Source organism: Cyprinodon variegatus, unplaced genomic scaffold, assembly GCF_000732505.1.
Source record: "Cyprinodon variegatus isolate N-32 unplaced genomic scaffold, C_variegatus-1.0 Scaffold1271, whole genome shotgun sequence".
NCBI classification, from domain to species: Eukaryota; Metazoa; Chordata; class Actinopteri; order Cyprinodontiformes; family Cyprinodontidae; genus Cyprinodon; species Cyprinodon variegatus.
In genome coordinates this window covers 181,260-195,232 of record NW_015151724.1, presented here as the reverse complement: position 1 = coordinate 195,232, position 13,973 = coordinate 181,260, and the positions used below count along the sequence as shown (strand labels likewise).

Genomic DNA, 13,973 nt, shown 5'->3' with positions numbered 1-13,973 from the left:
AATAGTTTCAGTTCGTTTTAGCATTTAGAATACATGTGTAGCTGCCAAGGTGTTTTCTGTTAACTATAGTTCACTTGCAGCTCCTAGATTACCTAAAACGTCTGTCTGCTTTAATCAAACTTGCAATATAACAGAAACTATAGTTGCCCGGCCAGTATAACATATCTAAGTTAGCATAAATTTAACTTTACATACAGTATGAAGGAGAACTGCCAGCCCAGTCTGCAAGTCCAGGGGCACTGTGCCATAGCACAAGGCTTAGATATCAACCAGGGTCGTCCAAAAACACTAAGATACTGAAGATATTCAGGATGGATCTTATCCACCCCAAAAGTCTTGCCACCATGGAGTTTTTTTTTTTTTTTACTTTACCACCTCTGTGCCTTAAGCTTGGGTGAGGTTGAGGAGATTCTCAAAGTATTCCTTCCACTCTTCCAATATCCTCAGTCAAGGTCACCATCTCACAGCGCCTATTATAAACTGTGTTACCAAAGCATTGCTTTCCTCTCTGAAGCACTGCACAGATTGCCAGAAATGCTCTGAGGTCAACTGATTCTCTTTCTCCATGGTTACTCCTCTCAGTTTTTAATGTTTTTATTCGGCCACCCCCTGGGCCGTAGCATGCTAGACCTGCTTGCTACATGTACCTGCTTCCTGCCTCAGGAGTCCCAAAAGGCAGCAGGACTTCTTTAGTTACTTACTGCCGGTGTCTGTCATTTTAAGGAATATTGAATAACAAACTCTGTATTGTGTCACAGTTGGGACATATTTACTGTCCTAATTTTTGGATGTGATGGAGGCCAAGAGAGAAAGAAGGTGAGTATCAAGAGCAAAAAACTCTCTTTTTAAAACATGTGAAATGTAATTGTGCATTTACTTGTTAAAACTTAAATGCTGACCTTACAAAAAGCAATGTTTGAGAGATTGTAATGATTTTTCCATCTCAAATTATTATTGCACTAAAGGATCAGACAGGAATTACAACTAATGATAACTTAAAAATAAAAAGGTTGGTTTAAATAGGGAAGTGTACACAGACAGTTTATGAATAACATCTGCCAGCTTAGTATTTGCATTGGCAAAATATAAACTGTTAACTATCAGATTTTGAGCCAAGTAATGACCTTTTAACTACCTACAATTTATGTCACCTCACTTTGTCACCCTCCCCTACAGGAAGGTGATGAAGGTTGTATGTCCTACACAGTTTATCACCCTCCTGTAGTTGATCAGCGTTCATGTTGATGTAGAACATTTGAACCTAGAGATGCTGATATAGAGATATATATATAGTATTTTTTTTTTGTTTTTTTTTAAGACATAGCTTAAGTGTAATGCCTAATCATAACAGCATTTAAAGTATGTAAGCAGTGCTTACACAGTTTTGACTTGTCTTTTTTAGACAAAGATTCACAAGCAGTGTTTCAGCCCACTGGAGGAAGTCAGACGTCACCCCCCTGAAGCACAAACCATACACACTTCATCTTTTGGAACGCACAAGACACATGAAACCCAACAGAGAAGGTACGTAGCGCTTACTCTTGACACTGATTTTCTCTTCCTCATGTCAGTTCCTGGAATTTTTATTTCTTACATTAACACCATTTAAGGTTTGCATGTTTCTTCAGATTCTATTTTCGGCTGCTACAAAATATCAGATATACTTTTTAGTTCCCTCAGCGTAATATATTTTAAGAGCAAATGTTAGCAGTTAGCAGTTTTTAAAAATAATGTTATAAAGATGTTGTTGTTTTTTTTTCCAGTTACTTTTTATCTCCTTTTGTCTGGTGTTTTTTCTACCCACACGGAAGCGTCTGACTAGTAGAGGAGTTGTTTGTTTCATGGTGCAAATGGAAAAGTCCACCCCACGGTTTCTAACACAGTTTATAGGGAATTTATTCATTATACTGCTATCAAATCTAGTAAAACAGAAGGATTATTAATTTTTTTAATGTCTCTGAGAGCTCCTCCTCAATCTTTTGCTCTGCAGAGTCAACAGAAGTGAACTGACAAAGTTATGGCCAACAACGTTGTTGTTCTGGTTTCTCTTCTGTGCAGTAAGTATCATTTCACAGCTCTTCTGCTCTGCATTTTGCACAAATACTCTCCACATTTAGGTGGTCTGACACAGGAAGAGGTAACCACAAAAGCTGTTAGATGTGACAAAAGCTCTTCAATATCAGCATTAAAGGGCCTAATTTCTGATGTGTCCTTGTTTTTATCTTTTCTGTTTTTTAGGTCTGAGTGGGGCACTAGCAGGTATGTGCATTGCACAGAAAACATTAGGGTTCTGAAATCCATTGCTGAAATCCCACAATTACAACGACGTAAAAGAAAAGAATCAGTTAACTTTAAACTTGACAAATCATTTTTTCCAATCGTGTCTCTGTTTTTTGTTTCTCAACCAATGTATTTTCTGTAACCTTTTCTTTTTGCACCTGCCTACCAGGCAGCAATGTGTCTTGCTACAGAATTGAGCCGGGGACTATGGCAGGCATCATCTCTGCAGATTTGATGCTGACTCTTCTCATTGTTGGTATCACCTACAAATATGCAAGCTACCGGCGTCAGAAAGTAGATAATGGTGAGGGACGGATTTGAATATACGTTGATATCCCACCAAAAACTTCTTCAGTTTAATATCTCATTATGTTGCTAAGGCCCTATTTATATTTAAATGTTGTTTACATTTTCTTTTATCTCTTTACAGCTGACAAGATTTATATGAATGTTCGGGCCAACATCAAGAATAAAGAATGAAGATTTGATTCATTATTTGCCTGATTTGGTTGCTTTAGTAGGTTTTTAATACAACTATTTTTTTACAAAAAACTCCACAGTTATGCTACATTTGGTGGAAAAAATAATTTTAAACAAAATGTAATTATGTTGTGTAACATAAAATTGACTGTCTTTTTCTATTGGTGGGCTAAATGATTTTTTTTTTTACCTCTAATCATACTCCGAACATCTGTAAGTTGACAATAATAACTCCTCATGCCTTGTTTATCATAGCACCAACTGTTTAATCATCTTTCGAGAAGTGCTCTGATTGTATATATTGTATGCATATTGTTTGCAATTCTTAGTCAGCACTTATTTTTTAGGAAACTATTTTCTAACTTATGGGTATCCATACCCAACAAGCTTATTTCAATGTCATGATCTTTTTCATTTTCCTGCTTTGAATGGACGTTTTAAAAACAATTTATCTACTCTGTCAATTCACAGCTATGCCCCAAGAAAAAGTTCATTAAAGTTAATACTCAATTTAATTTACTTTGGGTTATTTTTTCAGCATCATCAGGAGCACCATTAGGAGTAACACTTTAAATGTTGCCTAAAATCATGTTTTACTTTAATGATTCTGTTTCTTGGGTTTCTTTTTTTTTTTTTTTTTTGAATAACCCTACTTAAACCAATCGTGTGATTTCTAAACATCTTTCAGTGCTAGATTTTGTTGCTGCAATAAAAGATTGTTTGTTTTGAAAGCTATTACTCATTTTTTTCTTTTTATCATGGGTGCCAAAAATTTTCGAGAACTTTTTTTAATGACAATTTGTCTAAAAAATATTCCAGCATTTTCTAAGTTTCCCACTTTGTAAGTACACTACTACACAATTGCTATTATTAGCAATTTAAAAATGTAAAATCTATAAAATTTTTTACATTTTGATAAATTTTCAAATGCAAAATGGTCTTTATACTATACATGGAATTATAAGCATCGCGAATAAAGGAATAAACAATGTGAACAGCTCATTTTGACAGCATCGTGGCATAGTGTCTATACTTACTCAATAGCACCCTCGACAGGTAGTTTTTGGTTGACAACAAGCTAGGCAAGGGTTAAAATGCGAGTATCTGTTGGTTAGCCTTAAACTAACCATTTTTTATGTAAAGATGACCTACCGGTAATATCATGTTATGGCTTTATTCTTAAGAACTTTTTCTAGGTTAAGTAAGTTTTTAATCAGTTTTTTTTTTTTTTTTTACAAAGTAGTGATACTGTCATCAGTATCAAATATTTCTGACAGGTACAAATCAAGTTTAAATAATCAAAATTAAGGAATGCAAAACTTAGGAATGCACACCAAACCATGTGAATATGGGGTTTTTCTTTTTACTTCTAAACACATCTTTTTGCCCTGCACTATTATGATCATGTTGAATGTTTAGAAAAAAACTTACATATTTGTTTTTCTCTGTTTTTATTTTTCTGCAATGAAATTATAATACACGTTTGTACGGTGAATATTTCTTTATGTTTATAAAGCTTAACAGTTTTTCTATTTAGTCCTTTGATATCTGGTCTATCATGGCTTTACCGTGACCTTTTAAGTATTGTGACCTGTTTTGAAGCCACATCCGTTAAGTCTTACTGTTTTGCTGATCAAATCTTGCAGTGAAACTGCGCCTGGAGTCAAATGAAGAAAACATGTTGACCAAGACCAGTCTTATATTGTAGCATTGTCTGGCTAATCTGTCTTGACTTTGTCTAAATGGTTGCTTCATTCCTTACTTCAACAATCTGAGAATCTTCTGGACACTCAGCGTCCATTTTGCCCGTCATTTTGGAGGGATTTTTTTTATTTTTTATCCCACAGATCTGACTACATTTCTACAGGTTCAGTTTATGAAAGCAGCTTCTACCTAACCTGAGAATAACAGTAAAACACATTTGAGCTTTGATTAATAGGTTGAGAAATCTGTCTTATTTCACATATGTGTACCTTTGGTTAATGTGTTTATTTATGAGGTGGAAGCAGTTGCTTTACCATAGACCAGTACATTACGGTAATACAAGAATAAAAATACAAACCAATGACTAACTTCTTCTGTGAAAAATAACTGGATTAACATTAAAAAACTCTGATAAAAAAGAAATGTCTTTTTTTTTTTGCCAATACTGCAGGTACAAAAAATTTGAATATATAAGAATTTTGTAAAAAGGTTAAATATTTTGGTGACTGTTTAAGAAAACAAAAGTAATATATATACGGTATGTTTATACAAATATTGTGTAATATTGCAAGCCTTTATTTTATGTTATTTTGATTATTATGGTTTACGGTTACTGAAAACCAAAAATTCTGTTTAAGTTAATTAGACATCAAAATCCCCTCTTTTAAGAATGATTTATTATCATTATAATAAATTTCCCAGTGAACAGTTATCATATTAGTATGGCATGGATTTTATTTTATAGGTGGTTTAATTAAAGGTTTGGCTGGTGCTGTTTGCTCATATTCAGTCCTTTACGGTTCTTAAGAATTTCAAAGAAACACAGAGTGCTTATTTAGAAAGTGAAAGTCATGAAAAGTGAAATATGTTTTTCTTTTCAAAAACATGAAAACCAGAATTGTTAGGCTTGAACATTATTTCCGCCGTCTTTGCTTCAACACCCCTAAACTATAAGTCTCTAAACTACAAGGGCCCATGTTTAGGTGTCTCCTTGATCCAATTTGCCTGTTTGATTTTGCATATTTAGATGCTGTTCTTGTCATAAAGTGAGACACATGTCTGCCAACATCCTACACTACTTATTTGTGGTTTCATAGCCTCTGGTGTATTGAACCATGAACGTGGCATGATGATAGTTATAGAAATGCTTTTGTGTCAGTAAATAATTAGGGAGAGCACTATATTTGATGATGTAAAACATCATTGGGTTATGGAACATTAAGAAAAGAAATTTCCACTCCAAATCAGTGAGAAAAACTTTAGTTTCAGTTTGCTGGCAGGATAGTGTTATTTCAGACTAAAGCTGTGGTGAAGGCCTTTCAAACCAGGCATTACTGACCTCAGCCAGCCACCTGCGCTTAACCACACAGCATCAGGAAATTTTCTGATGATATGATCACTCGTATTCATACAGCATGAGGACATTTTCTGATGATATGATCACTCGTATTTCAGCAAAAACTAAGTTTGAGATAAAAGGAACCTGAAGCTGCTGGCTTCTGCAGCTATTTTTATTTGGATTATTCCGTTTAAATTACAATATATTCTTGATTGTGGCCTGAATTTTGGTGATATTATGCTTTTCTATTCTGACAAAGACCATTTGTACAAATATCACGTGTATTAGAAAAGAGATACAGCAGAGACTGTAACTTCCTCTTCTGTCAGTGGTGTCCCTCTTTGTGCTCCTCCTTCTCTTGCAGACAAACCTACTTTCTGATACAGTACTGACCGTGGAGACTCCAACCCTTACTCTGACTTCCAGCATCCTGTTCATGGACACAAAAAAGCAGCTATTTAACAAAGAAGAAAACATCTACTAATCTTTGGATTGTCTCTTCCTCCTCATCTGAGAAAATGCCCGATGCGCTCTGTGTTGTGGGCTCCATGTTTGGTGAGACATACATTTATACTGCATTACAGCAAAAGCTTAGAAGTAAGCATTCTCTGATGCTTTAAACATTTATCTCTTTCAGGCTCAGGGGAAGGACAGCATGGTATATTTTTTTCAACATTTTTCTTTAAATAAACACAGTGATCTGATCCTCTACTCTGTTTAAAATCTCCTTTTTCTCATGTTTACTCACAGACTGTGGCCCCTGCTACCTAATTAATGTGGGCTCCGTGATTGGCATCATTGCCTCTGACATTATCTTGTCCATATTCCTCATCATTTGTGTGTTCTGCTTCACTAGTCTGCACAGGAGAAGAAGGGAGCGAGAGACTCATGATGGTAAACTTGTAAATTCTCTAGTAAACGTTCTGTGTTTTTTCTTAAACCCTGGGGAGTACATCAATCATTTTCCCTTGTTGCATATAGGAAGAAGAAATCTACCTTTATCTGCTTCAAAGAAAATTACACCAGAACTGACAGAATCTCCATACGAGGTAAAATATTTAGCGTTGAAAATTGAATAATCTGATATTTTTACATGACGACTAAAATACATAATGATACATTTAAAAAATCTTACTATGTAACTGATTATATATCTATAAAAAAATCTTTTTATGCATTATTTGAACATTTAAAAGATGTTTTACAACAAAGTATATATGGATAGTTAATTATTTTATTTGTTTACTTGGCTTTAAAGGAATTACACGGAGTCCAGTCGGATATCTACAATGAGCTTCGACACATTAGCAAATGATAGGATGAGGAAAACTGTAAAAGCTTCCTGCTTGTGACTGCTTTTGAAATCTTTAAAAGAAATGTGTTCAATAATCATTTGTATTCTTTTAGCTTCTAATGATAAACAGTCTGCAGGGATTTAGTGTTTTTCATGAAGGTGATTTAATCTGTGCTGAATGAGAATGCATTGGAAAATGATATTTCATGCAGGTCCCATTTGTAATTTATGTTTTTTTTTTTTTTTGTATTTAATGACAAATAAAATTCAATTTCACAATCAATGTTTAGCCAAACAAATTAAAATCCCCTTTATTTATTGTGATTACTGTACATGTTTCATACACAAGCTTTTACTACAAGCAGCTCATTCTTGATTTACTCCCAAAACAGGATTCAAACAAACCACAGATTTAGATAAAAATACAAAAACAGGGAGAAAAAAACTTCTATTTGAAGGTAATAAAGAAATCCCCAGCATTAGGTGCGTTTGAATCATCCTGTCTGCTTCTGATGAGTCAACCTATGGAGGCTCCTGACTCATGGGAAAGAAGCAACTCTGAAAAACATAGGAAAACTCTGTGTATATAATTACAGCAGATGAATTGCATGCACCAACGATACTTTAAGCCATCCATTGTTAAAAGAGACATTAGAAATTAATGAGTTTCAGAAAAAATGAAGAAAAAAGAAGTCTTCATCCAGTCCTGCCTGGAGATAAGATGCTGGAATCTGTGAGGGTTAAAGATAAAAGAAACAACATTTCATGAGAACTGCATGCATTAACAATCAGTTACTTTATTTCTAACTTTAGTCAAGGAAATATGTTCTTACCAAACGCCTATGCTTCAGGGCTGCTGTATTCTCTGGTTTCTGTTGGAATATTATCATTTAAACATCTTTTTTAACTAATTTTCATACTTTTAAAAACCTTTGGTTGCCTCTCAATGAGTGGTCTTACCTTCACTGTTGTGAACCATAGCCAGGTTCCCATCGTTACCCTCTGAGGTTTCCCCAGATGTCACTCTGCTTTTATCCGGGTGCACCCTCTGAGGCTGATTTTGGAATTTGCCTCTTTGAGTGGCTCTTCCAGACTTTCCCATTGTTCCCTCTTCACTACCCAGATCAGTCTGTCCTTCACCACCCTGTGGCTTGCCTTGACCTTTGGTTTGCTCCTGGCTCCTATAATCCTGAACAGGCTTGCTGGTCCGATCTAGTAGCAGCATGCTGTGGGTTCCTGCTCTTGTTTTTCCCCTTGATGCCTCCTGTTCTCTTCCTCCAGCTTTGGGATCAGTATGCTCAAAGCTGTCTTGGTCTTTTGATGTTTCTGTAAGAAATGAAACTTTTTCATGAATCTAATTCTTTGTATGACCTTCCTTGACAACCGTAGTTGTCACTACTACAAACTTCCTAGTGTTTTGGGGTCCAATTTATTTGATAATCCAACAGAAATGTCTGCTTTACTGCAAAAAGAATAGAATCCATTCTTTTTTTAACAGATAAAAATCTGAAAAGTGTTGCTTTTTTGTACAGCTCCCTCTTATTTTTATGCCACTAAATAAATTTGGGTGCAAACAACAGCACATTATTTCTATTTAGAGTTTAGAGCAGGGTTCAGTTAGAAAACAGTATCCCAAGCCTAAAAAATAAAAATACAGAGTACTGATAAAGCGATCTTTCAGACAAAGAAAGAGTATGTCAGAACTGAAAATCTACCAAAACATTGCTGTTTTTCTGAGTAGACGGGCCTGGCAAGGAGAGGATTATTCAGAAGCAGCCAAGAGGCCCATGGTCACACTGGAGTGATGGAAACATTATTACATAATTTCCAACTAAATACACGTTTCATTCTGTGAGAATACTTTTTATTTGAAGGGGACAGAAAACTGATATTATACAATGTTAGGATAAAACCAGCATAATCCTGGTAGAAAAACCTGTGAGAGGCTGCAAGATTTGAGAATGTCAGCAGAACAAAGCCCCTTAATATAGAGCCAGAGCTACAATAGAAATGTTTAGATTAAGGCCACTAATTATCGGTGCATGCTCTCCACACAGGGTTACTGACTGAAATTTGTTTTGCATCCCTAGAATGGCAAAAGTGCTAAAAAAATACCCCAAATAACCTCTAATTTCTCTTAACTTGCTTTAAATGTTGGTGGTATGACGCATATTATACAGCTCACTATCAGATTTGTATTTGTAAAACAAAATGTAAATCATAAATCTGGTCCATCCTAAATCACATTTATATAACAGTGTAGGCTTATCGAATACAATCAACATTTCTGGTTGTAATGTAATACGATTGTGAGAAATGTTAAAGGATATGAAGACTCTTGCAGGGCATTGCATGTCTGCAAACTTTGTGATTTACAGTAATTCAGAACACAAATAAAAAAATTCACCTTTGCTTTCACTTCCACTTTGATCAGGTCCTGAAATATAAGGGGAAAAGGTTACTTCACTTTACTTTTATTTTAAATAGGAAATAAAGTTTTAAAATATAAAGTTAGTATGATTCATACTGCACCTTGATAGCCAGGGGTGACTAAACTTTCTGCTGACTGCATCTCAGACAAATCTATAAATTGAATATTTTGTTGACATTTAATTCAAATCTGTTCTATTTTGATTAATAAAAATATCATCATAAATATTCAAAACAGTAGCATACCATCTGAATCTTGGTCTCTCACTGGTCTATCAACTGGGTTTCTCTTTGCTGCATGAGGGAATAAAATTTAACAACATAATCTCACACATTTGTTTTAGTGTTTGTTAAATATTAAGCCAAAAAATACTACAAAATAATTCTGTGTAGGTTTCTCTTCCCTGTTTTTATCCTGTTTTAAAGTTCTAATAGGGAACAAAAAGTTATTTTAAGGATGTAGAGAGATGAGCAATGAAGACTGGAAAAAATGTCTACGATGTACCAACCTGTGACTTTGGCAGGTGTTGCTCTTTCAGTTGTTGCCCCAAGTGCCTCTATAAGAAAATTAAAAAAACACACATAAATATGTGTTATTCTTCAAACAGCAAAACAGGGAGGAAAAAAATTGACTAAAAATCTCACCATTGAGAAAGATCAACACGTGTCGTCTTGGAGCTTAAAGGAAAGAAGGAAAACACATTATCCCCATTTTCTGGTATTCATTAGTTTTCACTGCAGATTCATGCAAGAAAAATAAATAAATGGAGGTTTTGTGTCTTTTACCTCTCATTTGGCCTTGTACTCCTATGACTGCAAATAGTAGCAGTATCAGACAAAACATGAAACTGAAGGTAAAAAAAAATGTTATTTGAATTTCTTTTATATACAGTCGTAAATTAAATAAAAACCAGCTTAAAAAAGAAAATGTTTAAAATCTTACCACTTCATTTTCCCCTGGTTTTCCCACCTGTCTTGTGTTTGTCAATGACACTGCATGCACTCTGGCTTTTTATGCTCTCCCACATCAAGGCTGTACCAAAGCTAATTACAGATTGGGATCAGATTGGTCAGATAGCGTCAAAGACTCCATCTGTGTGTTAAAGACAGTTTCATTTCTGTGCCCAAGACACAACATTTAGATTCAGAAAGGTTTACAAAAGCCGATTCATTCCGGTTCAACATGACAACAACAGTTCTTAACATACAGACTCACAGAAGAGATGGGTATTAACCTTTAATATGTGCTAATTACAGGTGGCTGGTTACTTCAGAGAATGCCCTCTGACCTTCTCTTAGACCAAAGTTACCTTTGTATCAGACCACAGTTGGGTTTTTTCCATGAATGTCCACTGATAAAATGTGGTCCTGTTTCAACTGACAAAGGGCCTTTTTAACAGTTTAAAAATGATAGCATGTGTCTGTGAGAAACTTCAATTAAAACTAATCATGGAAACTTGAAAGAAATACCTTTCAACCCTAAAATGGAGAATACATTTTAAAAAGGCAATAAAGAGTATGTATAATATGAATAGGTAACATTTTTATTTTTAATTTGACTATAGCCAAACATTTAAAAAAATCCCAAAATGTAATATGTAGCTTAGACTTTTTCTTTTATTAGGACACTACATCCTCACCCACCCACACACACCCACACAGTCAGGTTATTTTTTACACACAAGACTGGCTTTCTGATCTGTGCATGGTTTGTAAGCTAATTTTCTGACTAAAAAACAAATTAAAAACTGCAATAAAGAACAAAAATGTAGTGTTGTTTCTCTGTTGTTCGTTTTATTTACACAAAATGTATTTGAAATCCAGGCATTTTTTTCTTTTTCTATCTTATTCTTTGCATTGTAAAACATGCTCACAGTTGTTTAGATTTCCTCCAAATAGTTAAACAATAAAATCTGTGATAGAAAAAAATGAATAAAACAATGAGTTGTTTTATACCACTCTGACACACTGCATAAAATTCTGAGTCAATCTATGGTAAGAGGAACCAGGGTCAAAACTATGGAGAGAGACATTTTGTGTAGATTCTATAAATTCTTGTTTGAGATCTTTCTGGGTTCCTTTCGAGTATTCTAGCTTCCTGTATTCAAAATCATGTATGTTAACTCATTGGTCACCTTAAACCAGGGGCCACCATACAATGCAATCAGCATCTTCTGAAAACAACTCACCAGTAGGATAAGTTTTAATTTGATTTTATTCTGTTGTTTTCAGTCATTTATGGAGCATTTCATCATATTAAATCACATAGAGTATTTAAGTTTATAGGTCAGTATTGGTAGCCCTTCCTATGACTCAGTACCCATGAAGAAGCCCTCAGCCTTAAGAAGGTTGGAGACGGTCGGTGTAATAGCTTTTTTAGACTCAAATATTTGTCTCTGTGTTCCCAAAAAATGGAATACTGACTTGTACATCCCACCTCTAAACTATGTACAGATTACTGTCCTGCAGAGATGGCAAAAGTACTCACTTTCCGTACTTGAGTAAAAGTACAGATACTTGTGCTAAAAAATACTCTGGTAAAAGTGGAAGTACTGATTAAACTTCTTTACTCAAGTAAAAGTAACAAAGTACAGGCTTGTAAATTTACTTAAAGCATAAAAGTAAAAGTAGAAACAACTTTTTAAATGCCGTTGCCTACATTTTAAATGGATGTCTGCCAATAGGACTAGATCTCCGTTGTGTTCATTTTCAATCATCTCGTCATCCATGCTGCTATGCTAACGCCACCGCCACCAAGCTGCAATGATTTGCCGCCAATGAATACCGTCGAATCTGTCGATTCATCTTGTAGTGGTGCGTCAAATGCAACGTAGATTCCCATCCAATTAGATTGAATTTGGTATTGGTGACGTGAAAAATAATAACAGTAACTCCATTGAAATGATTCAAAACTAAAGTAACAAGCCAATTTTTTTAAAATGTAAGGAGTAGAAAGTACAGATATTTGTGTAAAAATGTAAGGAGTAGAAGTAAAAAGTCGCCATAAAAATAAGTAGTAAAGTAAAGTAAAAATATCAGAAAAATCTACTTGAGTACAGTAACGAAGTATTTGTTCCCATCTCTGCTGTCCTACAATGATTAAAGTAGGTTTAGGACACAATGGAGCTCAGCACTTTTCAATGCTATTTGAATTAAAGTATAAAGCACCTTCACAATTACCAAGATGTGTCATTCGTCTCTCTTTTTCATACCTGTTGATGAAAAAGTGCTGCAACAAATTCAATAATCACAGAGTGATACAGGTAAAACATAATAACGGATATTGTGTTTTTGAATATAAAACACATAAAAAAGTGCATATTGAAAAAATGATTAAAAAACGTTTTTCAACAGTGTAGCCAAGAGGCTGATAGTAACTATGGAACACCTGCAGAGATTTACGTAGATGGACAAATCTAACCTATCGGTGGAAAGTTTGAAAAATCTGAACTTTATTGTACCTATTGCAACAGGAAAGCCATTAAAAAAAAAAAAAAAATCAGATGTGTTCAAGAAGGTGCTCTGATCAGATTAGCTCCCAACTTTTAAGAGCACATGTAAAATGTAGTAACGCTACTAAGCACGGTATTTCACAGAGCGACATGGTGATGGCAGCATTATGCTGTGGGAATGGGACACTGACAATACTTTTGCATGCTAACTAATTACAAGCTAAATATAGGATATTCCTGGGAAGAAAAAAAAACTAATACAAGCTTAAATGTGCAGCTGCAGATACAACAGAGCGATAGAAACATGGCAAACTCATTTTAGATGTCAATAAAGACCTAAATTGTGTGAAATGTATTGCAAGGCTTGATAACAGTTGATCACATGAATCTCTTTTTTAATCTGAGTTTTATAATTATGTAAAGACAATAGCAGGGCTCGATGTTAACCTTTGCCCGATCGCCCGGGGCAAGTAGTTTTTATTGTCGGGAGAGAACAAATTTCATTGCATTTGCCCGCCGGGCACGTGCAATGATCGCAAAAAAAAAAAATTTATTTATCACTCAAAATTACTTTTAAATCACCGACATTCGCTTAAAAAAGGACCCACAAGTGTTGCCAGCTCAATTTTTGTTGTTTTGTACACATTCTCGCGTGATTTGAAAAAGCCGCAAGATTTTCCGCCAGATGGCGTGATTTTTGTCCGGGAATTGGTGCGAATCACACACATTTTTTTCGACTGGGATTTGTCACAGACCGGTTTAAAACAGGACTTCCACTGGGATGGCGGACATAAGTGGACGTACTTTTTTTACTTTACTTATAGCAATGAAGAAAAACGATGATAAGCTAACTGTCGCAGCGCCGCTAAAAATGTCTGAGCACGACTATTCCATGGACGTCACTGCTTCCACCAACATGAAGAGAAAATCTTCTCCGTCTATGCCCACAAAGACTTCCACTTCCAGAGTTCCACCACAAAAAATGAAAACCGTG

General features: G+C 35.0%; 3 protein-coding genes across 3 annotated transcripts; 2 read left to right on the top strand and 1 right to left on the bottom strand.

Annotated features, from left to right (window-relative positions):
* The first annotated feature begins 78 nt into the window (after nt 1–78).
* On the top strand, nt 79–2,823 carry LOC107102536 (TYRO protein tyrosine kinase-binding protein-like). The gene is made up of 6 exons (XM_015401883.1): nt 79–816; nt 1,403–1,524; nt 1,991–2,057; nt 2,239–2,259; nt 2,450–2,584; nt 2,711–2,823. The coding sequence occupies exons 3-6, from the start codon at nt 2,018–2,020 to the stop codon at nt 2,758–2,760; spliced, it is 246 nt and encodes an 81-aa protein (XP_015257369.1). The 5' UTR covers nt 79–816; nt 1,403–1,524; nt 1,991–2,017; the 3' UTR covers nt 2,761–2,823.
* Nucleotides 2,824–6,184: 3,361 nt separating this feature from the next.
* tyrobp (TYRO protein tyrosine kinase binding protein) lies at nt 6,185–7,294 on the top strand. Its single transcript, XM_015401873.1, has 5 exons — nt 6,185–6,358; nt 6,441–6,461; nt 6,554–6,697; nt 6,785–6,852; nt 7,062–7,294. The coding sequence occupies exons 1-5, from the start codon at nt 6,322–6,324 to the stop codon at nt 7,116–7,118; spliced, it is 327 nt and encodes a 108-aa protein (XP_015257359.1). The 5' UTR covers nt 6,185–6,321; the 3' UTR covers nt 7,119–7,294.
* Nucleotides 7,295–7,455: 161 nt separating this feature from the next.
* Nucleotides 7,456–10,495, bottom strand: LOC107102528. Its single transcript, XM_015401872.1, has 10 exons — nt 10,471–10,495; nt 10,314–10,375; nt 10,173–10,205; nt 10,037–10,084; nt 9,774–9,821; nt 9,630–9,680; nt 9,505–9,534; nt 8,058–8,423; nt 7,931–7,969; nt 7,456–7,828 (listed from the first exon to the last, which is right to left on the bottom strand). The coding sequence occupies exons 1-9, from the start codon at nt 10,476–10,478 to the stop codon at nt 7,938–7,940; spliced, it is 678 nt and encodes a 225-aa protein (XP_015257358.1). The 5' UTR covers nt 10,479–10,495; the 3' UTR covers nt 7,456–7,828; nt 7,931–7,937.
* Nucleotides 10,496–13,973: the final 3,478 nt, after the last annotated feature.

Bases quoted from the DNA above. Each gene is read 5' to 3' on its own strand.
- LOC107102528 (XM_015401872.1), bottom strand. The intron at 10,085-10,172 runs GTGAGATTTTTA...ATTTTCTTATAG, and splicing joins CGTGTTGATCTTTCTCAATG to AGGCACTTGGGGCAACAACT. The intron at 8,424-9,504 runs GTGAATTTTTTT...CATTTCTTACAG, and splicing joins AAGTGGAAGTGAAAGCAAAG to AAACATCAAAAGACCAAGAC.
- tyrobp (XM_015401873.1), top strand. From the start codon at position 6,322: ATGCCCGATGCGCTCTGTGTTGTGGGCTCCATGTTTG. The intron at 6,359-6,440 runs GTGAGACATACA...TATCTCTTTCAG, and splicing joins TGTTGTGGGCTCCATGTTTG to GCTCAGGGGAAGGACAGCAT. The intron at 6,698-6,784 runs GTAAACTTGTAA...TGTTGCATATAG, and splicing joins GGAGCGAGAGACTCATGATG to GAAGAAGAAATCTACCTTTA.
- LOC107102536 (XM_015401883.1), top strand. From the start codon at position 2,018: ATGGCCAACAACGTTGTTGTTCTGGTTTCTCTTCTGTGCA. The intron at 2,058-2,238 runs GTAAGTATCATT...TCTGTTTTTTAG, and splicing joins TCTGGTTTCTCTTCTGTGCA to GTCTGAGTGGGGCACTAGCA. The intron at 2,260-2,449 runs GTATGTGCATTG...CCTGCCTACCAG, and splicing joins TCTGAGTGGGGCACTAGCAG to GCAGCAATGTGTCTTGCTAC.